The sequence below is a fragment of the Hippocampus guttulatus genome, chromosome 19 (assembly GCF_054856545.1).
Source record: "Hippocampus guttulatus isolate MCC_2025c chromosome 19, RoL_Hgut_1.0, whole genome shotgun sequence".
NCBI classification, from domain to species: domain Eukaryota; kingdom Metazoa; phylum Chordata; class Actinopteri; order Syngnathiformes; family Syngnathidae; genus Hippocampus; species Hippocampus guttulatus.
The window spans coordinates 606,537-629,470 of record NC_141279.1 but is presented as its reverse complement, the minus strand read 5'-3'; the positions used below and the strand labels follow the sequence as shown (position 1 = coordinate 629,470).

General features: G+C 47.6%; 2 protein-coding genes across 6 annotated transcripts; both read left to right on the top strand.

The window, feature by feature from the left end:
- Positions 1–145: 145 nt before the first annotated feature.
- Positions 146–17,325, top strand: LOC147189373 (zinc finger protein 385D-like). Of its 5 annotated transcripts, none has more exons than XR_015097460.1 (11): positions 146–263; positions 617–907; positions 1,400–1,438; positions 9,256–9,498; positions 11,984–12,135; positions 12,255–12,362; positions 13,395–13,572; positions 14,752–15,069; positions 15,323–15,531; positions 15,818–15,947; positions 16,124–16,272. XR_015097460.1 is itself a non-coding variant. In XM_086099298.1 (11 exons), exons 2-11 carry the CDS (start codon positions 865–867, stop codon positions 16,352–16,354), a joined length of 1,626 nt encoding a protein of 541 aa, XP_085955424.1. In that variant the 5' UTR covers positions 146–263; positions 617–864; the 3' UTR covers positions 16,355–17,325. The 5 variants fall into 5 exon arrangements, 4 of the variants coding, with proteins under 4 accessions (XP_085955424.1, XP_085955425.1, XP_085955428.1 ...); XM_086099298.1 differs by having other exon boundaries at positions 15,843–15,947; positions 16,124–17,325; XM_086099299.1 differs by lacking the exon at positions 1,400–1,438 and having other exon boundaries at positions 147–263; positions 15,843–15,947; positions 16,124–17,325.
- Positions 17,326–17,385: 60 nt separating this feature from the next.
- Positions 17,386–22,830, top strand: LOC147189372 (dnaJ homolog subfamily C member 7-like). Its single transcript, XM_086099303.1, has 14 exons — positions 17,386–17,600; positions 18,834–18,922; positions 19,090–19,214; positions 19,315–19,428; positions 19,521–19,595; positions 19,783–19,901; positions 19,981–20,134; positions 20,202–20,366; positions 20,479–20,570; positions 20,919–20,992; positions 21,067–21,213; positions 21,297–21,452; positions 21,757–21,831; positions 21,984–22,830. The coding sequence occupies exons 1-14, from the start codon at positions 17,530–17,532 to the stop codon at positions 22,019–22,021; spliced, it is 1,494 nt and encodes a 497-aa protein (XP_085955429.1). The 5' UTR covers positions 17,386–17,529; the 3' UTR covers positions 22,022–22,830.
- Positions 22,831–22,934: the final 104 nt, after the last annotated feature.

The window sequence follows — 22,934 nt, the reverse complement described above, 5'->3', positions numbered from 1 at the left end:
TAATCCGCCCAAATCTTCAAAATCACGAGTGCTGACGAATGTACCTTCAATTATGCACTACTCTGTGAGCAGAGCGAGTGTTTCTTTCATCAATCCAATCTCAAATTCATCCTCACAGGGCCAGAGTGCTGGGCCTCGATGACATCAGCGTTTTTCCCATCCTGGGACTGGTTGATGACAGGAGAGCATGTCCCGCCTAAATTCAACTAGCAAAGAACGTGTTGGAATCTGCACACGTGAATACATCAGAATCCGCATCTTCGGTGAGTATGGTTCTAAACGTGGCACTGTGGCATGCTGTCAGATTAAATTTTTGCATTGGGTACATGTGGTTTCTATTAGTGCGGCATAACAGCAGTGATTTGGGGGTAGAACATTTTGGGGTAAATCTGGCAAGTTTTGTCATCGTTTTCATTCAGGTCAGCAGATGTCATTCATTTTTCTGCCATCCAGCTGTACCACGGCCCCCCTCAGTATTGTTTTACACCTATCTACCGATACACAGAAGTAAATATTTGCAATATTGAGATTCAAACGGAAATACCTTTTTGGGGCGCCTATGTGTTTCCTTAAATGTGTTAGTTTGTGTGGACAAATATGTTCTGTCCGTTTCCAGTACTTAACGGGGCGGATATGACACATCCAAAATGGCAGACTTGCAGTCGTATCGCAGCCACACACCAACTCGCTCATGGCGTGGGTCGAAAACATCGATAATCATGTCTAGTGAGTGCGTGGAGCGCGATATCTCACGTTGACGTCATCGCCATATTGGATGTGGCAACGAGAGCGAGAAAGGGAGAGCGGGAGAGAGTCGGGAGGAGGCAGCTGAGCGGCGGACTCAGTCGGGTCGAGAGGCAGGAAATGGACATCAGCAGCGGGGACGCCGAGGGGCCACCTCCCCCAGGTAGGAGACACTTTTCACATTTATACTCTCTTACTGGCTATATTTATTTTGGGGCAAGTATATTTCCAGAGCGGCGGTAGTTGGTCTTATGGAGCGGAAATTGTCTCAAAACTAGCACAAAAAACACAGACTGATGGTACTGCGACAAACTAATCAACACAACCTTATTTTTAGTTGACTGAATCCTGAATTATTTGAATTACATTTAAAATACAATTTACGTGCACATTACCAGTGTCAGATAACTTGGTCTAGACACTTTTTTCCTGAAAAACGGCGTTAATGGTAGTGCTTGTTTTCATGTTTTCAGTTAGTTCTTTTAATTGACAAACCGAGAGCTTTTTAATTAACAACGTGTTTTTTCTAGTTCTCTCTTGTAAAGACGTGTATTGGTTTAAAATGGAGAAGTATTACTAATATTTGAGCACATTTTATTTTCTACGTCAGGTAACACATTTGTTTTTCGTGTGTGTCGAAAATGTGCCTTGGCAGGTGAAAGCAAAAGTCGGGCCCGAATTGTCGTCGTTGAAGGTGCGTGTCTATTTTTGTCAGGTTTTTTTTCCCTAAACATTACATGTTTGGTGTATTGCTTTATTACTTTTCTTGCCATTACATTCTACCAAACAAAAATGATCAATTTAAGATGGAATAGGCGCTTTTTTTGTTTTGTTGTTGCAGCTAAATTAAAAAAAAAAACACTAATATGTAAGTGGTGTGTGTGTGTGTGTGTGCGTATATATGTGTGTGTGTGTGTGTGTGGGTGTATATGTATATATATATATATATATATATATATACTGTATATGTGTGTGTGTGTATATATATATATACTGTATATGTGTGTGTAAGACGAGTATGTTTTTAATCCAAGCTTTGCGTAGAGCTGTGGCGAACAATGCAAGGCTTGTGGGCCACCATGAGAGCGGTTGATTCTAAAAGCAAATGTGAGAAAAGGCCTTAAATATTTAACCCCAAAATATACATCATCTCAACAACAGACTGGATTTTTTCCATATATGTCGTGTGGTTATGATTACTGTGAGCTCACAATTGACATCATCATCATCATCTTCCCTCTTTTAAATAACCTTCCAGTCCCCCCGTCCTCCTCCGCTTTGGCTAAATGGCTCCAAACGACGCCTGTCCGTGTTCACTGAACAAAAGGTTCTTGATTCATCAAATCCCGCACCTCCCGCTGCCCACTCGTCCGAGCGATGTTGTCATTTCCACCAGCTGCTTCACCTGCGCGCCGCTCGTCTTTTGGGGCGTAGGTGCGCACACACAAGGGCCTCTCTCCCCAACACTTGAAGATGACACATACAGTACAGATATTTTTTCCCCCCCTCAAAGCACAGAATCTCTTCTTATGTTTTGCTGTGACAATTGGAGCTTGAGCATAGCGCTGGGAGTTTATTCACAAATGAATACCCCCTCTGTGGATTTAATACTTGCTGCCGTTCAGAAATCATAAATATATCCGTGAGTCCTGGTGCAGGGCTTTTCCCAGCTCATTTGTGTCAAAATGGGTTTGTGAAAATGTGCGTGAGAAATTCACGGCTGCTAATTGTATCGTGTGTGTGCGCGTGTGTGTGTTGGAGATTGTGTTGAAACACAGTTATTGAAGAGTACGTCTGTCGTTTTAGTGATAACGAAAAAAAGATTAGGATGAATAACCTGTAAAAAAAAAAAGTGGTATTTAATTTAACCTTTTGGCTCATGGTTGTATAACATGGACTTAGATTAAAACACTATTATTGACTAAATGAAACCAATCATTTTCCATAAATACGTAACAATGCCTAATTTAAGTAATGCGGTATATTATTTCATATGGGTAAGGAATATAAACCTTTACTAGTACAAATCTTGTTTTATTGTCATCGAAAATAAGATCTTTTGTGTTTCCCCCAAATAGATATCGTGGCACCTGAATTGATATATACAATATAAATGCACAAATGTCCATTTTTGTGGGGGGGATCTTTCAATGTAATTTATTCGGTCAAAAATCTTAACCACATAATGAGTTGTCTGTCGGCGTCAGGGCCGAGTCCTTGCTTTGTCTTCGCCGCGGAGCGCCGCATTCCTCGCAGCCCCGCCCCGACCGAAAGGTGACATTCGCCGATGACTTCGAAGCCAAGCGGTTGTGATGAAGTTGAATTTTCCCCGCGGCTCCTCGGCACTTTGCCGTTTGACTTCCAGCCTCGGTCTCGGTGAGGAACATCATCTGTGAAATTGAGACTAACCAAGTGGAACGGGATTGCGACGGGAGCAGCTTGAGCCGCGGTCAACCCCCGCTCATTCTTGCCGCTCCTTCATCCCCGGTCGGCGCACGTATGGACTCGCTGCCCGATCTGATCGCTTTCTGTGCAAAACCTCAGATGTTGTCAGACGTCGATTCTGACGCGTATTGGGCATTTTGTCGAACTGACGCAAACAAAGGCTCGACACGGATACATTTGCGTGGGAGAAACGCCATGATGGAATTGTGCATCCACCCGTGTGCCTGGAGCAGCCATTTTCTGTCATGGCGTGTGCTTCGCCGCCGGCCAGCTTTGCGAATCGAGCCCTCCCGCCGCTCGGATGTCTTGATGGTTAAAAAAAAAAAAAGAAAAAAAGGCGTCGTTATCAAAATGAAGACCAAAAAATCAAATCCACCTTCGTCTTTGTGATCTCAAAAACGACATTTCAACTGGAGTGTGTGAGTCGCGAAATTACAAACGGAGACGGCGCGTCGGCTTATCGCGACAGACTTGCGCACCCCCACCTCAGACACGGCCAAATGGATTTTTGCGTGGAGGCTCCCTTCAGAGATTGTAATGGCTCGTCTTTGGACTGTGTCATTACAAGTCACATGACAGCCTGCCTGCGCACTGATAACTGTGATCTTTATTCTGCTTCTCACAAGCAAAGATAGGGGTGGGGGGTGTCGGGACCCCGCCCCCGCCCCCAAACAAACCTCTGCTGCCGGCTGAAACCCAGGGTGGAAAAATGAGGCGCGGCAAATGCGAGCGTTCCCTCCCCAACATCAGAAATTGCACCATTATTGTCTGTTGTTTGGACGAAAAAAGATCACCCCCAAATATCCCGATAAAAGTAGGCGCGCGGCATTGAGAGAAAAATTGACAGGTGCCCTCTATTGTCAACTCATTTTGTCATTAATCGTCGAGTTCCATTGCCTTTCTAAAAGCCATGCCCGCCCGACACAAAAGACTCGCCCCGAAGACCAAATTAAATGGCCGTTAAATTAGGGAGCCATTATGGCATTCGCCGCTCGACTGATTTTTGTGATGTCCCCCCCCCCGGTCGTGACTGAAACACGCTGAGGGAGCTTCTGTCGGGAGGCAATTTTGTGAAATGGCCACTTCCCATCACGAGGCTGAATTTACATTGCGGGTCAAAGTAACCAAGTCCGATTTACTTGGTGGCTTTGCAAACAATTTTGATACGGAGAGAGGACTTACATTCCCATCACCGTGTTTTGTTTCCATTCAACCGACCGAGCACGTGAAACAAGGCTAAACCTTCAAAACATCGAGCGGTGACAACACCGACGTAAACAATAGCGTGACGGAAAGAAGACAAATATGACCCCACCCGTTCCATCTTCCGGCATTTTGTCAAAACACAGAGCGATGATTGATAAGCTCCTGAAGTCGGCCATTTTGCTGTGAAGCAGCCATTTTCGGCTCGTCTTGGCTATTTCCAGGGGTCCTGTCAAACAAGCTCATCCTTTGAGATTTTGCCGCCAATTTGAACCCCGTCGACAAAATTGCCAATCGTTCGTCTTGCGTTTGGGCTCTTTGTGTATTTGCTCACATTAATCTGTGACGTCTTTCCTCGCCTGTTGTCGGTACACCAGTCAAACCGGCTGGTCTTAGTGTGGATAAAACGCAAGCAGAATAGCCGCCGAGGCCGGACCTGCCTTTTAATGAGAAGAATCTGCTCGGCCCAGATAAGAATTGGATTCAACGCGACTGCTTTGTGTCGCGGGGCAGCAACGCTTTATTGTCCCCAAGCCAAACCGCCTTATGGAGCCGGCGTGATCATTCAGACAATTGCGTCCATTTACTCAGAGAGGGACCTAATTCAATAAAATCTCTTCAATTTAGCCCGTCAGGAGACGGCATAGATAAAGACGCTGGCAGGATGGATGGCTTTCTGGCAACGCCTGCGATTTTTATCTCGCGTTGTGACGATTTGGGCTGGAAAACAAATGACTGGATCGGATCTTTTCACCTTTGCGATGCGTTTTTTGCCGAAGGCGAAGGTCATTTCATCTTTGGGATAATTAATGGGTGGCTGAGAACAACACGGCCTGGACATATATGCCGTACGTTTATCATTTAGAGTCACGTTCATTCAGGCATCCTCCAAGAATATTTCATCCGTTTTCAAAACGACAACGGAGACGCGCATGCCGACTCAAAGGCCAACCCAAATTGCGCTCCTTCTGACATGACTCATGAGGACATGCCCTTTGACCTCTGATATTCAGTATGGCGCGCACGAACGCCTCGGGCGGCGATAAAGCCTCGCGTATCGTTTGCCGCACCGTGGAATTAGAGCAAGGCGCTTGTTTTTGGCCAGCTGTTCAAGGCGATCGGCATTCGTCCGCCTCTTCCTTCCTTCTTGCCTTCCTTGCGCACTCCAAATACAGACGTACCTGTACCTAATATTGTGGCCGGTGAGTCCCCGTCCTATTATTAATAGCGGACACATTAACGCTCCAACCATCGCGCCGCTCAATGTCAATACCGAGCAGTCAATAGACACCGGCTCCGTTATTAGTTCTGAATATGTAAATCCCAGAGAGAGTTGGCTATAAAAAGCCACCCGCGGAAGGAGTCGAGTGTTCTTGGCAGCGATACACGGGGTGTGAACGCGCGTTTACATTTGGAAACAATCCGAGGGCAGAGCAGGGCTATGACGCTTCCCGCCTCGTCCGCGCACCTCGACAGCTCCCGCGACGGCAACGGTGCCGCGCTGAGAACGGAGAGCGCGTCTCGGGTGCGACGCGTTGACGGCGATACGGCCGCCCGTCTCCATCCCGCTCGATAGGCGGAGGCTAAGATTCAGCTGCGAGGCATTTCCTTCATTTGGGTTCCCAAAATACTCGGGCGAACATGCAACGATGCAAGATTTCACCGGAGTCCGTGATCAGGACAAATTTGTCAAAGCGAAATTGTCTGATTCAGCGCTGGTATCGGTGTTCCTAATGTTGTGGCTTGTGAGAGTTGAAGGACTATGTGTGTGTGTGCGCGTGTGTGTGTGCGTGTTCCACTTGAAACAGAGGTCACATCCCTTTAGCGGCCTTGGGGTCCGCCCAGATGGTCGGTGACAGATGCCCACAATTGCTGTTGTCCTTGGTCGGAGTGCAGTCCCTCCCTGCGGTTAAAAACAAACAAAACTTCCTCTCCAACGTTCCACTTTTTCATGCACCTTTTTCCCTTTCCTGTTTTTTTTTTTTTTTTACTCAAATGATCTCTGACCAATCAGCCATTGTGTGTCCGGCCCACTCCAGACACTATTTGCATTGCGGTATAAATCATCTTCTTTGTGCGAGTATTTTCCCCTCGTCACAAAGCCATTGTCGTCTTGGCGTTGGTCGCCTTTGCCCAGCCAGCCTCTTATCTCCCCTCGGCCGTCGCGCCGCTCTTGTCCTTGGCTCCGTCGCACGTCCTTTACTCAGCTGGACGCTCGCCAAGGGGTTTTTGCCACCGTGAGGCGTCCGCTCGCTTAACCCCCCGCTGTGCATCCCGTTACCGGCGGGTAGCCGGCATGACGGCAACGCCTCTCTTGCTATTTAGCCGCGGCCGCATCAGACAGGGAATGAGTAACATTTGAACGACGCACCAAAAGAATTGGAAAATACACCGCGAGCGCCGCCTTGACATGCGAGTGACCCGACTTGCGAGTTTTGGTTTGGAGTAAGAGAGGAGCCAAATTAAGTCTACCACATAGATCGTAAAATAGTGGCCTCTGCCATGCCCGAGTGGCTTTACACACGTGCGTGAGTGAATGTTGTCCGATAGCAGGGGTCTAATTAAAGAGCCGGCATGTCCCGAACCTGCTCAGGCTCTTTGTTTGACACCGCAGCTAATCTGCAGCTGCACAGTGCTGCGCCTTATCTGCCGATGACCGCGGGGTGTCCGCCAGATGCATGTCGAGCCAGGACACCGCCGATACGGTTGAGCCTCGCGTCTTCAAGAAGGGTGCCCCCCCCCCCCCCCCGTCTCTCGCGCTATCGGCAGAAACGAGTTCTTTGGCAGCGTTTCCGCAACGGTGAGAGTCCCAGTGGAAACGGAGCGACTAAAAATACGCATCCACTTAACAACTCCCACTCGCTGACCTAACAGTGTGAATCACTGCTGCGTTTGAGTCTGTCGCCATCCTGCAACCTCTGTTCACTGCACGGCCCACGTTTTAAGTAACGTTCTTCGTTGTACAACAGCATTCAAATCCAGTCACCGCAACTTTGTTGCGGGGGGGGGCTACGTTCAACGTCAACAATCTTCATGCTAACATATCATGCGTCGTGCCACAGATGGGATTAACAATTCTATTCTCTCCACTTGAGATTGACGACTGTGACTGGAGTCAGCCGCTGCTTGTGTTCGGAATTCAGGTAGAAACTCTTAAAGTATTTCGCGGTTTCGACATCAATGCTACTTTTGTTTGCCCCTCAATGGTGTTTTGCATTGCGTGTTAGCTCTAAGCTAGTTATATTTAATTGTTTTTTTTTTTCTTTCACCCGGTGTGAAACGAAACAAGTTTTCCATTTTCCAGCACTGCACACGTCTCGTATTGAGAGCGGCCACGGGAAGTCGCGTTCGCCCGAAACCGTCCCATTTCTTGGCCTTTTGTGCTCAAATTACAGCGTAATGGAGCCGCCGTTTGTGTGCGACGAGGGTTTCAAACTCGTGCTCTCACAAAAGCCGCCCGGTTGCCTAGCGACAACTTTAATTATAGTCCACCTGTCATTCTGCGTTAATCAAGCTTCTCAGTATTCGCTCTGACTGTCGGGTTTGAGGAGGGTCTGGATGCTGGTGGAAGTAAGAGCCCTCTGTGTGCCAAGTGGATTCTTTGTGTCAATCAGTGACGTTTGCCTTCATACCACAAGGCAAAATTCAATTCCCAAATGTTCTTTGTGTGTGTGTGTGTTCCATTTTTTTTTCCCTTCTATTTTAATTGTTGTGACTGTATATTTTTTTTATGGGGGGAGTTCAATATTGCATATGATCTGAAATGAAGACTTCAAGTTGTCCCTCTGTGTGAATGTTCACCCGCTCGCTCGGGACTACCAACCATGACTCCGTCCCCATCTTTGTGAAGCAGCTTGCAGGACGGCAGGACGCGGCATCCATCGCTCAAATTAATCTTGGTGACGGATGTCTGGCTTTGAAGTCCGCCTCGCTGCTCGGAGGCAGATAAATTCCTGCCCAAACAAATTTCCATTCTGCTTTCATCTCTCCAGCGGACAAATTGAAATTTCTGCAAACAGATTTTTGGGGGAAGAAGGGTTGGGGGGGGGCAGTTGCAAATGAAGGGAGATGTGGGGAGAAATATCAAATACGCTGGGGATTGTAATTGCGGCTATTATGGCATGGCGAGGGCGAAAAGAAATAATTGAGTTCCACTTGGAGCAACGTTCGCACACGAACAGCAGATGCTGGGGCTTCAAACCACCCTATATAGAAATATATAGCAACTAGCGACCAACCAAAATGGGTTTTTTTTCTCTCTCCAAATATTTGAAAACTGCCATCTCCTACTGTGCATGTATCCATTTGAGGTTGATTTTTCAAGCATATGGCAGCTATCTATATTGCTAGATAGGGAGAGATTTTTTTTTTCTTCCCCCTGAACATTTTTTTGTCCAACTCCAAACTTGACAAGCTCTTGGAGCTGGCCTACCACCGTCTCTGATATATTGCCCTGAATACGTGGCGGAGATACTGTTATTAGCTCTTAATGTCCAGCTCACTCTACTGGCCCGATGGTTCACGTGGTGGTGCCGACCGCAGATTATTAGCAGATAAATCGAAGGCTGAAGCAATCACTCCGGTGTGATATCTCTGTTTGGGAAAAGAACCACCGTCACGGTAATGCCGCCGATCCCGCGGAGTCACGTTGCCCCCCTGTGGAGACTTGAGCCACATACCACCCGCACACGCACACGCGCCTCGTCTGTGGAGATGGTCATCCGGGCGACGGGACTCTTGTTGGTTTTGGAAAGCATTTTCACTTGAAAAGGCTTTATCAGTTCTAAATCTCGGCTGCGGAACGTTTGAGCGACGCAGACCGTCTTATTTCGATTGCACCCTTTTTTTTTTTTTTTTCTTCAGATGGAAAGTGTCCCCGCCTTCCTGCCAAGAGTCAGGAGGAGAAGGAAGACGAAGAAGAGGAAAAGGAAGTCGGGAAGAGGCTGGCGCCGAGGGCGAAGCGAGAACGGCGTCAAGGCGGCGCCAGTGCCACCGTGTGCCAGGTGTGCAGCATCCGTCTCAACTCCGGGGCCCAGGCCCAGATCCACTACAAGGGCAAGACGCACCAGAGGAGACTGCGCAGACTGGCCAAGGTGGTCGGCACGGGTAGGCCTTGCTTGCATTTCTCAAATATTTGTGCGTCATTCGGCAAAACATCATAGCTGGCCTGCTAAGAAAAAAAAGAACACGGGCAAATCATTCGCATTGTTTTTGAGTAATTCTAGGAAGGAAAGACATTCTAGTCAAGTGTCCTCAGGGGAGCGTGCAGGTGGGAATTCTGAATAGAAATCGGCGCTGGCAGGAAGGGGAGAAAGAGGAGATGAAGGATGTTTCTCTCTCTCTCTCTCTCTCTCTCTCTCTCTTCCCCCTTTCTCACTCACTATGCTCCATCTTTTGCGCTCTTAAGTTCTCACACACGGGGAAGAGGACACACTTGCTGTTCACGCACACGCAGCATCCCACTTTCCCTAAGTGGAAAAAAAAAAAAAAAAGCTGGGGGGGGGGGGGGGTCATGGGGACCAACAGAGCATGGCTCTTTTTAATTGCCACGCGGTTGCGCCCGCCACAATGAGGAAGGACTGCCATTTCACCCCGCGACGCTGCAAAGACACGTAGACCAGCTCGGGATTTGCCCAAACTTCCTGGTGGCACTTCGAATGACAGAGGTTGAGTGACCAGCGGAAGAATCCCAAAACAAGCGGAGATGCTCTTCGGTAAGCTCACTGGAATGCGGCGCTTGGCAGCGATGGGACAACTGCCCCATGAAAAATGTGCTCGCTTTGCCTATTCGCTTCCATCGCTTTCCTTGCCAGCGCCTGCTTTTCCGCCGCGCCGTTGAGGCCCGTTTCTCGGACTAATTGGCCCCTCTTATCGGGGGCTAGTGGGGGGGGGGCGACCCCACAATGCCGTTCCCCGAATGCGTCGCATCATTTCAAGGCAAGAAAAAAAAAAAACACGTCATTGTCAGAGCAGACTGCTGCCAATTATGCCAATGCCTCCCTGAGGAAATATGGCCAGATTAGCTCGCATAATTGAAGCCTGTTAAAGATGAAAGCAGCATGGGGGGGGGGGGGCGATTACTCATTCATTTGTATGTTTTGCCAGCAATTGGAATGGAATGCTGATTATATTTGGACTTTTTCTATTCAGAACTGGCTTACTTTGGCAAACTTAACTTTAAACCGCATACTTCAGATTTAGATGCAAAGTATTGAAGCGAATTTTTTTTCGAGGGTCTCAAACTATTTCAATTACTTGCATTGACAACGGCAGGATCGAAAAGCGTTTATACTTGGGGCTGACTTCACTCGTTTTTCCATTTGCTTGCAGCATAACAGCCAAATGGCGCTTCACCGTGTTTGCTTTGAAACCTGGGCCCCACCGATACCCCTTTTGCACCCCCAAAAAACTTGTTGCTCATTCGGCCCCTTCAAATAACTCGACACGCGGTCATTAACGGCAACAAAAGTGAGGAAAGCCGCTTCGTGTAAATGTCCAAAGTCGGCCCAATGACCTTATTTTCTGTCATGTGACTTGCACTTGTCAAGTCAACCACAGATCCCCGAAAGGTCGACTCAAGTGCACCAACAAATATTTGGTCTTGCTTGCTTTGCACCACCGCGTCACATGCGACCCGATCTAGGTTCTTCAATTCTCCGCATGCTGAAAAGCAAGTCACAAAAAGTCGATGGGCAAACGAGAGCCACCGTGAGAGTGCCGACGGGGAAGCGGACTCGGACGGACGATCGCCGTGAAAAGAAGCAAAGCTGCCATTTCCTCGGGTGCCATTTCTGCCGCCATCAAAGCTTCTCATTTCCTCCATCTTTCCCTCTGTGGTGTTGAGTCACCCAGAGACTAATCTTGGAAATAATCGAGACTAAACCTTACGTGCTGTTTTTTTTCCTCCCCCCTCCCCTCCCCTCCCCTTCACTGCACTTTATTTTCCACATAATCTTTTATACCCACTCGAAATGAGAAAGCTGGCCACTGTGACCTAAACGCTGGGAAATGGATCCTTCCTGGATCGAAAAAGGGAGCAAATGCAGATTCGTGGTTAGTTATCGCTTTGGTATATTTCTATACATTAACCGTTGTAAAGTCTTCCAGAATGCGTCAACCCCCCGCCCCACCCAATGTCACATTGACGAGATCCGTGCGAGCGGAGCCATCTTTCACTTCAGGCCGCACACTCGCTGAGACTGGATCGGCGGCGCGCTCTCTTTTGTCTGCACCGAATGAACGCCTCGGTTATTCTGCGACAACTCGAAGATCATTGCGTTTTGTAACATGCAAAATGTTGACTCGCCCCCCCCCCCACACACACACACACACACCTTTGTATCACACCACCCTGTGTAAATGTCAGCGCTCGAATGTTTGCTTTGAGTTGAGACAAAGGTCACGGCGCGTGTAAATTATGAAGCATCGAATAGCGCTCAGGCCAGCGAAGTGCGACGAGCCGGTCAGGCGGAAGGACCGATCCTTTGCCGCTCTTTTGCATTGATTCCGTGCGCGCGTTTGCCCAGCGGGACGAGCGCGCGTCGCTTTGGACCGGCTCGACGGCGACGGGCTGATGTGTGCTTGTTTGCAGGTGCTGTGTCCCACCACCAAGTCCACCCGCTGCTGGGTTCCCCGCCGCCGTCGGGCCGAGCGAGCCTCCGGCCGCACAACCGCCTGGAGCAGTTCTTGCCCCTCAGGATCGGCGCCTCATCGCCCCTCAGCTTTTTCCCAAATTTCAACGCGGTGAGATTCAGTCGCCCGTGCAATCGTAAGAAGCAAGATGGCAATAACGTGGCCGCCGATGGGGTCGGCCCCCCCACGCCCCATACTCAACGAGTCCAACCGAAAATGTCTTTCCACAGATGGATCCGGTGCAAAGAGCGGTGATCAACCACACCTTCGGCATCGCCCCACCCAAGAGGAGAACGGCCATCTCCTGTAATATTTGTCACCTGCGCTTTAACTCGGCTGTAAGCGCCCAGCTCCTCTTTTGCGCATCTCCTACGGTCTGTCGCAAAAATATTCCTGAGGCAGCCTTTCCTTATCTTTCTTCCCTTTTTCTGGCTTCTGAGAAGAAACCAATCGGCGTGTTCCTCTTCCCTCTCCTTATCGCACCTTCCTCTTCACGTGAATTCAGCACGGTTCATTTTTTTTCATCCATATTTGCATTTATATTGTTAGCTCGCCCAACAAAGGCCCCTCTTCTTTTTTTAGCGAGGAGCGGGGACACATTTGCGATGATGTCCTCATTTGCCTCCTTTTTTTTTTTTTTGTATTCTAAAGTGCGTGAAAACGTCACCTAAATATCCATATTGAAGAAGCATTTTGAGGCGCTGCCTCCTTTCGATTGAATTTTTCCATCTTTTCATTCTTGCGACCGAGAAACGGGCTTTCGCTCCAGCCCGTGCGCCGAGATGAGCTCAGAGGGTCACGTGAGTGTTGACGGACGTGAAGGCAATTTGTGTCACACCCAATCAGTGGAGAGATGAGCTCGCGAGCACGGTCGGGAGATGCCACGACGCCCAACGGGGGGGGGGTTCGTTTGCGAGGACGTTGATGTTCAGGACGACCACGCGGAGGCTCCCTCGCGCTCAAGCGCCGACTTTTATTATTTGTCTCCCGGCTTGCCGACGAGATGGAGCAGATGGAGCCATTGCACTTAACTGATTTCAGGCTGCCCCTGGCCAACGAAGTCACCCCCGCGTACGTTTGCTCTGCTGTTGCGTGTATGTCTCACTGGTGGGAAGTAACAAAGTACAGTAATCCCTCGTTTATCGCGGTTAATGGGGACCAAAACCACCCGCGATAAATGAAAATCCGCGAAGTAGCGTCCAATTAACATAAACGGGTAAAAAAAAACAACTGTACAATTAATTCAGTCGGTACTTTCCTACTCTTACGACTCCTATTTATACCTAATTGTTTTCACACATCTGTACTTGTACTTAATGTCATACTTTTGCTATCTCTGAAATGTGTCTGTGCGTGCGTGGCATGACCAGAACCAGGCTGAGGCCCACTACAAGGGTCACAAACACATTCGCAAGCTGAAGGCCATCGAGAACCAGAGGAACCGGCAGAAGAACAAGCGCAACCCATCCGCAGCGGAAAAGGAAAAGGAGAAGGGGCCGGCGGGAGCAAGTGGAACACCATCAGGCTTGAATTCAGACGACAAAACAGGTACTACAGTACACACACACACAGACTTTGGGTTTGAAGGGCGAACCGGATTACATGCACCTGCCCAAGCTAATATCCATATTTTGAAAGAACCCACTCTCCCTCCTTTAGGTAATTGAGGCAGACGACGATGAGATGCCAAGTCTTGTCGCTGCCACCGCTGACTGATTAGCAGTTATTACCTGCCCTGCAATCATAGCCTCTGTCGCATGGCTAATTGCCCCCATCCGGCACAGACGCCCTGCCCTGCAAAGAAGGGTTAGAGCGCACGCAAAGAGCACCTGGAAAGCCTGGCCGGCCGCTTTTAGCTTTCATCGCTGGCGCATCTGCTTTTGATTTTGCGACGGGGTGCGAATGTGGCTTTTTAAAAATGTTCATTGCCGATTTTACATTCGGTACTTGTGTCAACGCCGAGTACATTGAAACTCAAAGAAAAACTTGACATTTTTTGATATGTCAAGCAAAAGCTGTTTGAATACAATCCTGAAATGAAGCGCGCCTTTTGTCCGCTCCTGCGCCGCGTCCATATCAACATTGAAAGCAACGAGGGATCAGAATGAATAACAACAGAAATACACACATAATGCAAGAAAATAGTACTGTGTTCATGATTTAAATGCAGTTGTTTGTATTAAATCTACACCTCAAATACCGCTACGTTTGGATAAATATTTGGATGCAAATCTAAATGTCAGAAGTAAATCTGAAAACACATTAAATAAATGAAAAGGAAGGAATATAACAGAAAAATCTCTCAAATATGTCCCTCAGGATCTCGATAATAACGTTGTTTATTTTGTTTTCTATCATTAATTTTTAATTTGTAGTGCACCGTGCACAGCGGTTCGCCGTTGTTCTTCACGCTGCACGACTACAACTTTCTCCACATTTTTTTTTAATGTCGTTCATTTCCCGACGTCCGCATAATGGTGAGCTCCCTCGGTTGCCATGGCGCTTGATCGATGTGCCGTTGGCCAAACAGCGTAAATGAACGACGCAGACGTCAGGAATGATGGATGAGCTGAAAACACACTCATCAAGAATCAGAGAGAGAACAATATAACTGATGGGTTGTGGGGAAAAAAAAGTCGCATCAGTCGGTTCTTGGTTTTTTATCGTATCAAATACACCCGGGGTGGACTCTTTGTTATGCTTGTGCGTGTGTGTATATGTTTTCAGACTTACGAAGCGTAACGCCACGAGCGGAAAAGAGTCATGGGCGTTCCCCGGACCCCGCTCTCTCCAGTCCAGACACTTCTGCAAACCACTCTCCTCAGCCGTCCCCTCCGCTTCCCCGTTCGACGCGAGAGGAGACACCGATGGAAGGCTGCAGAACGGCTGCCGCTTCGGCGGCGCAGCCCGACCCTCGGGGGCCTCCTGCTGGCAAGGAAGAGAATAAGGAGGTGGAGGAGAAGGAGGCCCACAAAAGACAGCTCCACTGTCCCACATGCAAAGTGACGGTGAACTCCAGCTCCCAACTGGAAGCTCACTGCAGTGGTGTGTATTACATCTGGACTGGACACGTCCAACACAAGGGTGGGGAATCTTTCTCCGATTGTGGGCCATTTCACTTTTTCAAAATTCTGACTCGAGTCTCACTTTAACTCCTCCATTGACAAGTATACGAGTAGAGTTGCGTTTGTTTTTTGGGTTTTCTTAACTGGGACGGGTCGGAGAGAGTCCGATGCTACATTTCATTCGTGTGGGCATGACTCTGGTCCTGCATGCCCTTTGTGTCTCTTCTCACCAGGCTCCAAACACAAGCAGATGCTGCACAGTCCCAACAGCAGCCAGTCGCACCGCAGGGCGAAGAGGGTGCCCTCGCCGAGACTTCCCTGCCGAATAATTAAGCAGCGGATGGGCACCAACCGGGCCGGGGCGGCGACGGGCTTCGCCGGCCAGCGTTTTCACTGTCAACTGTGCCAGGTGGCCGTCAACTCGGAGTCACAGCTCAAACAGGTCAATGGCGCCGAGAGTTTTCAGCAAAATGCATCAAAAAACACTACTCACAAAAAGGGTGCTCTTATTAGAGAACAGCGATTTGTGCGAAAAGTTCTGCAAGACTGACGCTTGGATGTACATTCCACATTTTCTGGACTGTTAAATGAAGTTATACAGTGCTTATACAGCAAATCTGGTTCATCCTGAAATCGCACCGGACTGCCCAATGTCCCTAGCTTTTTGTAAGTAGTGAAAGAAAATGTCCTTTTCACCCGTCATAAATCACGGACGTGTTTTTTTTTAGAATGTCTTCAATATGTGTTTCACAGCACATGAACAGCAGGAGACATAAAGAGCATTTGGCCGGGAAGCCTGTGAGGGTGAAGGCCAAAATCACACCCTATAATAAACTGCAGTCCAGCACTGCATTAGCGGTAAGAATTGCCCATACATACTGTACATGCATACATATATATGTTGTGTTTTGTTTTTGATTTTTTGATATGACAAGTCCCCCCCCCCCCCCCTCTCCCCGCGGGACTTGGTGTCCAAAATCTAGACAACCACTGCCCTCTGCTGTCCATTTTGAACGACGACCTTTGTGTTGCAGACGAAGCTGGCCTTGCAGAAGCAGCTGTCCAAGGCCCTGCCGGCAGGGTTCTTGAGCAGCAGCCTCAATCCCGCTGCCCTGTGCACTTTGGCATCCTCACCGCTGGCACTACGACTTCCGCAGGGCCCCACGGCCATCATCCACAATCCCTTGATAAGCCCCGCCCTTTTTAGGCCTGCTCCGGGACCCCTCAGGCCCACACACCCGTCCATTATTTTCTCTCCTTATTGACGATGAGGACAAAATGCCACATTTGACACATCGTCAATGCAGTCTGCACACGCGCCAACTCAATACAGTGCGTCTTTGACTTATGGGTGTCCCAATTGACAAGTAGAAAATTGCATTCTACCACATTGCAATGTCTATTTCAATTTGATCAAACGTTGAGACCTAATTTCAATGGGGGAAATCTCATTTCATATATGAGAAAATGGAGCTCCTAAGCCAAGGTGAAGGTGAAGGACCATCACTCAACTGTTTGAGTGCATGTTCCCTGGGGTCTGACCCTATTGGAAGCCATAATAGTGAATCTACTTTGTTTTATTTACCAGAACAATCTGCCGTGACACAAGAGTGTGCACCAATTATACTTCTGTTGCCAAATTTGAGAGATTTCTAGTTGTACTCTGGGAAAACAGTATGAATCCTGGATTAGACTCCGTATATCGATCACACGTCTTACAAAGCAAAAGAAATTAATAAAAAATAGCTGAGTCACTTTGCATTGTAGGGTCGTCATCATCAAATACATACCGGTAAGTTCTGTTTGTCTGTCTGTCTTTCTCTGCCGTAATACAAAGCCAAGAACTTTCACCATACTTGATAAATGCATTTTTTATTTCATTTAATAAGAGTGTAAACTATATTTGACATGAGCCATTAAAGGAGGGGTGGGGAACCTTTTTCCAAATTCTTCAAATACTTTCCTGTTATGCTTTTTGCACAATATCGAGACACAAGATGAGAAAAATCCAATTTCATGATCTGTGTTCTACTGTATCTGTCAAATGTTTTTTTAAGTACCTTTTCCATCTTGGCGTAACTATCCATCAAGTGCAATAATGTAGGCTACAATGTGATAAATGTGTTCAAGTGTGCATAATGTATTCATCTTTCTGTAGTACTGTTATTACCCAGTTATGGTTGCGTTTATTTTCCCTGCATTGAAACAATCAAAATTAAAATATTCTTATTTATCATTCTTTTCGACCCAGTGAATATGAACCTATTTCATTTTATGTTTTGTGTGTTTAGCTCAACAAAATACGACGCGTATTATCGTTCAATCCCTTTTATAGTGAGCATCCGAATTTGTCCTCGTTTCACGTGAAAACTTTTTTTAAACGGCGGCTTGTACTCGGAAATGACGTCACGACACCGTCGTCCTTTCCAGAGGGAAAAAAATGGCTGCTGTTGACATCGACGTGCCGGTGGATGCCGAGTCCCAGCTTCACAATGCCGGCGACCTGGAACGGTGAGATGGGAAATGATTGGGCTTTAACTGCGCTTCAAATATTAATAATAGTGTTGATAATAACCCGAGTTAGAAGTATTGGCCACAACAGTGCTATCTTCGATGCTAACCTCACCAGCGCGTCCCAGGATTTGAAATAACGTGTTCACCGCGTTGGTTTGGTATTCAACGACAGACTCGTTGCATTTACATGTTATAGTAAAAGTGTAACTATACTGTACACTCAGAATCGGAAGTCTATCCCCTCTCTCGATTCACCAAGTTTTGTGATCGCGTGTTTGTTTCGTTCTACACAAGAACAATCACGCGCTGACTGAAGAGTAATTGAGTCCGTTACAGTCATCGTTCTAGAATGAAATTAACAGTAAGCAAATATCAGCATTGAATCGTTATTCAATACACGTACCGGAACTCAACAGTCGTCATACTCGTTCAGCAGCTAGTGAGGAGCCCGCAGAATAGCGCGTCGAACGTGCTCGCAAAATCCCCAAACCATTTAACCCGCAATTGATTAGAATACAAAATGATTAACATTTATACAGTACTTGTGACATGGTTTTCATTCGTGTATAATGGCCACCCCTGACCTACAATGTGTATGAACCCAAATCGTCATGAAAGTGAACCGCCCGTGTTCCATATATATATATATAACAACCCCCACAATTTTTTGGAATTGATTTTTGATAAGAAAAACAACACTGTGCCTTTCTGTTCTTAAAAGTGTACAGTAAAAGCACGAACGAATATAAGACGTAACCAATTTTCGTGCCATGATTTCATGCTTGCATTATGGCCTGCGCGTTTCTGTGCATACCTTGGCCACCGGGAGCAGTAGGATTGGATGGCGCAACGGTTGTTCTTCGCAGAGTACAAAGAATATATACCCTTCGGGGTTATTTATTGTTTGTCTACGTGCTGTAGCGCCTTTTATGTTCGTAGATCGGTTGCTTAAAGGGTTATAACCAAGGCCTGTCCCGATTGAGTGAGAGTGTACGATAATGTGATATTTTAGGGAGCAGCATAGCAGGTAGTTCCTGCAGGGTGTCGGTCCACATTGTTGCCACTTAACACTTGACTCCCGTGACGCGGATTACAGGAAGTGCGTGTCGGCCCCTCTAAGTTTAGAAAGCAGCCACTTGGCACTCTTGGATTTGTGATCGGTATTCTCGTGGTGAAGGAACCTGCCAAGACCTCCTCCTTGACTTTTGCTCTTCCGCTTTCCCCTCTCAGTCAGGCCGAAGGCTTCAAAGAGCAGGGCAATGTGTTCTACAGCAAGAAAGACTACTCGGAGGCCTTCAATTACTACACCAAGGCCATCGGTAAGTGGACTTCATTCATCACAAACCACTTTCACTGAAACTGACAGGAGTTATTTGAAGTTCAGGGATACCTTGTCATGTTATCGAACGTAGGGGTGTTCCCAAACATTTGTCCAGTGGCGTGCGTCAGATCGTCCGTCTAATTCTGTCTTTCGTCTCCCGTGGAGATGCATGTCCCAAAAACGCCAGCTATTACGGCAACAGGGCGGCCACCCTCATGATGCTCTGCCGCTTTCGGGAAGCACTGGAAGATTCCCAGCAGGCCGTGCGCCTGGACGACTGTTTCATGAAGGTGGGATTATCCAATCGCCCTCCTCCCACTCGCAATCTCAACCGCGCAAGTTTTTTTTTTTTTTTTTTAACGAGGTGGCCTCCTTCTTTCCTCCCACAAGGGTCATTTACGCGAGGGCAAGTGCCACCTGTCTCTGGGGAACGGCATGGCTGCCGCCCGCTGCTTCCAGAAGGTTCTGGATCTGGAACCCAGCAACCGAGAGGCGCAGCAAGAGGTGGGAAAGCATCAGCTTTTTTTTTTTAAATTAAATCACGCCGGGCACATTTTGTACGCCGTTGCTCATCCGCTTTTCCTCTCTCATGACAGAACAAGAATGCCGAAACTCTGCTGGAGTTTGAGCGACTGGCGGATTTTGGCTTTGAAAAGCGAGACTTCAGAAAGGTCGTTTATACTCGGTTCAAAACTCGTAGCACAACGCATAACTGTAGATGGAGGATAGCACATTCGCATTGAATACAACCACGGGCATATATTCTTTATCCTCGGCTTACTGCTTCCTCCACAATAACGTTGTCTGATTCCACCACGACGATATACCGAAAGTGAAAGTTGGGTCATCTTGAGCCAGGTGGTGTATTGCATGGACCGGGCCCTGGCCTTGGCCTCTGCCTGCCATCGCTTCAAAATCCTCAAGGCCGAATGTTTGGCTCTCTTAGGACGCTACCCCGAAGCTCAGTCTGTCGCCAGGTGGGCACTTCTCATCATTATGTTGGCAAAGTCCGTACATTGACGAGGATCACGTGACTTTGGCTTTCCTTTTCCGCAGCGATATCTTGAGAATGGACTCCACAAACGCGGATGCGCTCTACGTGCGAGGATTGTGTCTTTACTACGAGGACTGCATCGATAAGGCCGTGCAGTTCTTCGTGCAGGCGCTGCGCATGGCGCCGGATCACGAAAAGGCCCGGCTTGCCTGCAGAGTGGGTTTTTGCCGTCGGCGTGCGTTGGCCGTCTCGAGAGCGGCTTCAAGACCGACGTCTGTTTCAGAATGCCAAAGCCTTAAAAGCCAAGAAGGAGGAAGGAAATCTGACCTTTAAGAACAACAGCTACGAAGCCGCCTATCAGCTGTATAGCGAAGCCCTCAGGATAGACCCCAACAACATCAAGACCAACGCCAAACTCTACTGCAACAGAGCCGCAGCAGGAGCCAAGGTATCACTTACAGATAACCTCGATTCCCGCCGCAGCGGGTAAATGGAACAGAGCAATGGATTTCTTGTGTCCTCTTCCTTGTTGTCCTCATTGACTTCCTGCTCCACCATAGATGAATAAACCCGATCAGGCCATTGAAGACTGCACCAGTGCCATCAAGCTGGATGACACTTACACCAAGGCCTACTTGAGAAGAGCACAGTGGTACGTTGGATCGTCCGCCCTTTTAAACGGAGAATTCGTCAAATAGCCTTCACAAGACCTGGTCGCCATAGTCCCATTTATTTTCTTTTTTCTTTTTTTCCCCCATCCTCCAAAAATGCGAATTTAGTCTGTAAATTCAATTTTTTTATCCGCCCAAAAATACTTTACTCTTCGCTAAATTTGATATTCTTGAAACGTTCCAGTTTTTTTTGGGGGGGGGGGGGTTACCCGGCCCCAAAATGTGGCGTTAGTCTCGCAACATGACGACAGATTGAGAGAAATGCCGCCGTCTTTTACAGGCAACGTGCGCATTGGCGCTTTTCTGACACACTCTTTGCCTGGCTTTAGTTTCATGAACACAGAGCAGTACGAAGAGGCTGTCCGAGACTACGAGAAAGTGTATCAGACCGAAAAAACGTCCGGTAAGACTTTGGCCGTCTTTTAGCGGTCGACCCGCGGGGCCACTGACTACATACAGCTTCCTGTCCGCATCCAGACCACAAGCATCTGCTGAAGACGGCCAAGCTGGAGCTGAAGAAGAGCAAGAGGAAAGATTACTACAAGGTGCTGGGTGTCGGCAAGAACGCCACCGACGACGAGATCAAAAAAGCCTACCGCAAACGTGCCCTGTTGCACCACCCGGGTACGGCGATGGCCGTTGATCAACGCGGGGGGTCGCCCCGTCCCTTGTTTTCACCGAGCCCACCTTCTCTCTGCATTCGGCAGACCGCCACAGCGCAGCCACCCCGGAGGTGCAAAAGGAAGAGGAGAAGAAATTCAAGGAAGTGGGCGAGGCCTTCACCGTTCTCTCCGACCCCAAAAAGAAAACCCGATATGACAACGGGCACGATCTGGGTGACGACGGCACCTTCGACGGCGGAGGCGAGTGCTCTCTCTCCGTGTTCATTTTATTCACATCTCGGACTTGCTGTTCTTGTGAAAGCGAACCACTGGATGGCGCCACGAGTCTTTTTTTTTTTTTTTTTTTTTTTTTTTTTGGACCAACGTTTCCATTTTTAAAAATGGACCTGATATCATGTGAAATGTTGTTACCTGTCAGACTGTGCTGTTTGTAAAGGTATAATTTTTGAGGCAGCTCTTGGGTATTGTTGTCATCAGGGGTCTTTTCCTAGTTGGAATGCTAAAAATATACTTGTTTGTTTTTCCATTTTGTTTTTCTGCTTAGATGTCGACGCCAACAACATTTTCAGGGCTTTCTTCGGCGGCCATGCTGGAGGATTTACTTTTGATTCCAATGCAGGTAAAAAAAAAAATTCTTTGAGAGTTACGTTATAACTTCAATGGCATTCTTTTTCTATTATAATTTCTTTGTGGCCCTCACACTCCTTTGTGCGTTCTCAACATTTAAATTGCACACTCGAGACTAACGTTTTCCTCATGCCTCCCCCCAAGATTCTGGACCTGGGAATATGTTCTTCCAGTTTGGCTAAAGACATAAGGGAGCACAGGATTTCAAAACACAGCTCTTCAGTGAACAGCCTCGAGATGGATCCACAGTCACTTGAAAACTCTCCCGCTGTTCTCAAAACACCTCATTACATTGTTGTGCTCGATAACATGAAATGGAAACATTTTGTTTAGTTTTAGATGTTACGTTTTTTTTTGTTTTTTTTAAATGGGGTGTGCCAGTGAAATGAGCTGTCACTACCAGACCTCGGTAGATCCTAACAAAAGGTCTCGTGCAAATCTATTCAGGCTTCTTCCTCTCCTCCTCCATCATGCTGCAATGTGTATTTCGCCTGAATGTAAAGTCCATAAATATTTCTTTTCTCTCCCTATGTCCTTCATGTGGCCTGTTTATATTTACCGTTCTTCATTAACCACTTGAGTTTGGATTGGATCTGTCCACGTTTTTTCTGGCAAGGGTTGGGGGCTCCTCTTCAGTTCGTCATTTGACAGTGACCCAAGAACTCACTTTTTTGGAATGGCTCCCTACCAGAAGGAAGTGATGCGACCAGGTTACTCAACAGCCGGTTACGAGCGAGGGGGACTGTCTTGGTGTCTTCTGCTCAAAGGTCGTACTAAATCTATGGGGGGAAAGTAGACCATGATCAAATATCCTAGATGACACGCATAGCAGGAAAACGAAAAGTACCACTTTTTCTTTCCACCAGTTCAAAGGCCCACTCATACCGTGAGTGGAAAAAGTCCCAATTCCGTTGGCGCTTTGAATCTTTTATTTTTTTTGCATGCTATCAAGGTTCATGTTGTTCTGATAAATAAAAACTCATCGTTTATAGTCATGCTGAATGTGTCAATGTTTTTGAGGACGTTATGGATCTTTAAAAATCGATCATGTATCTAATATGCCTGCTTTTGGAATGTGGCTTTGAACCCGGAATC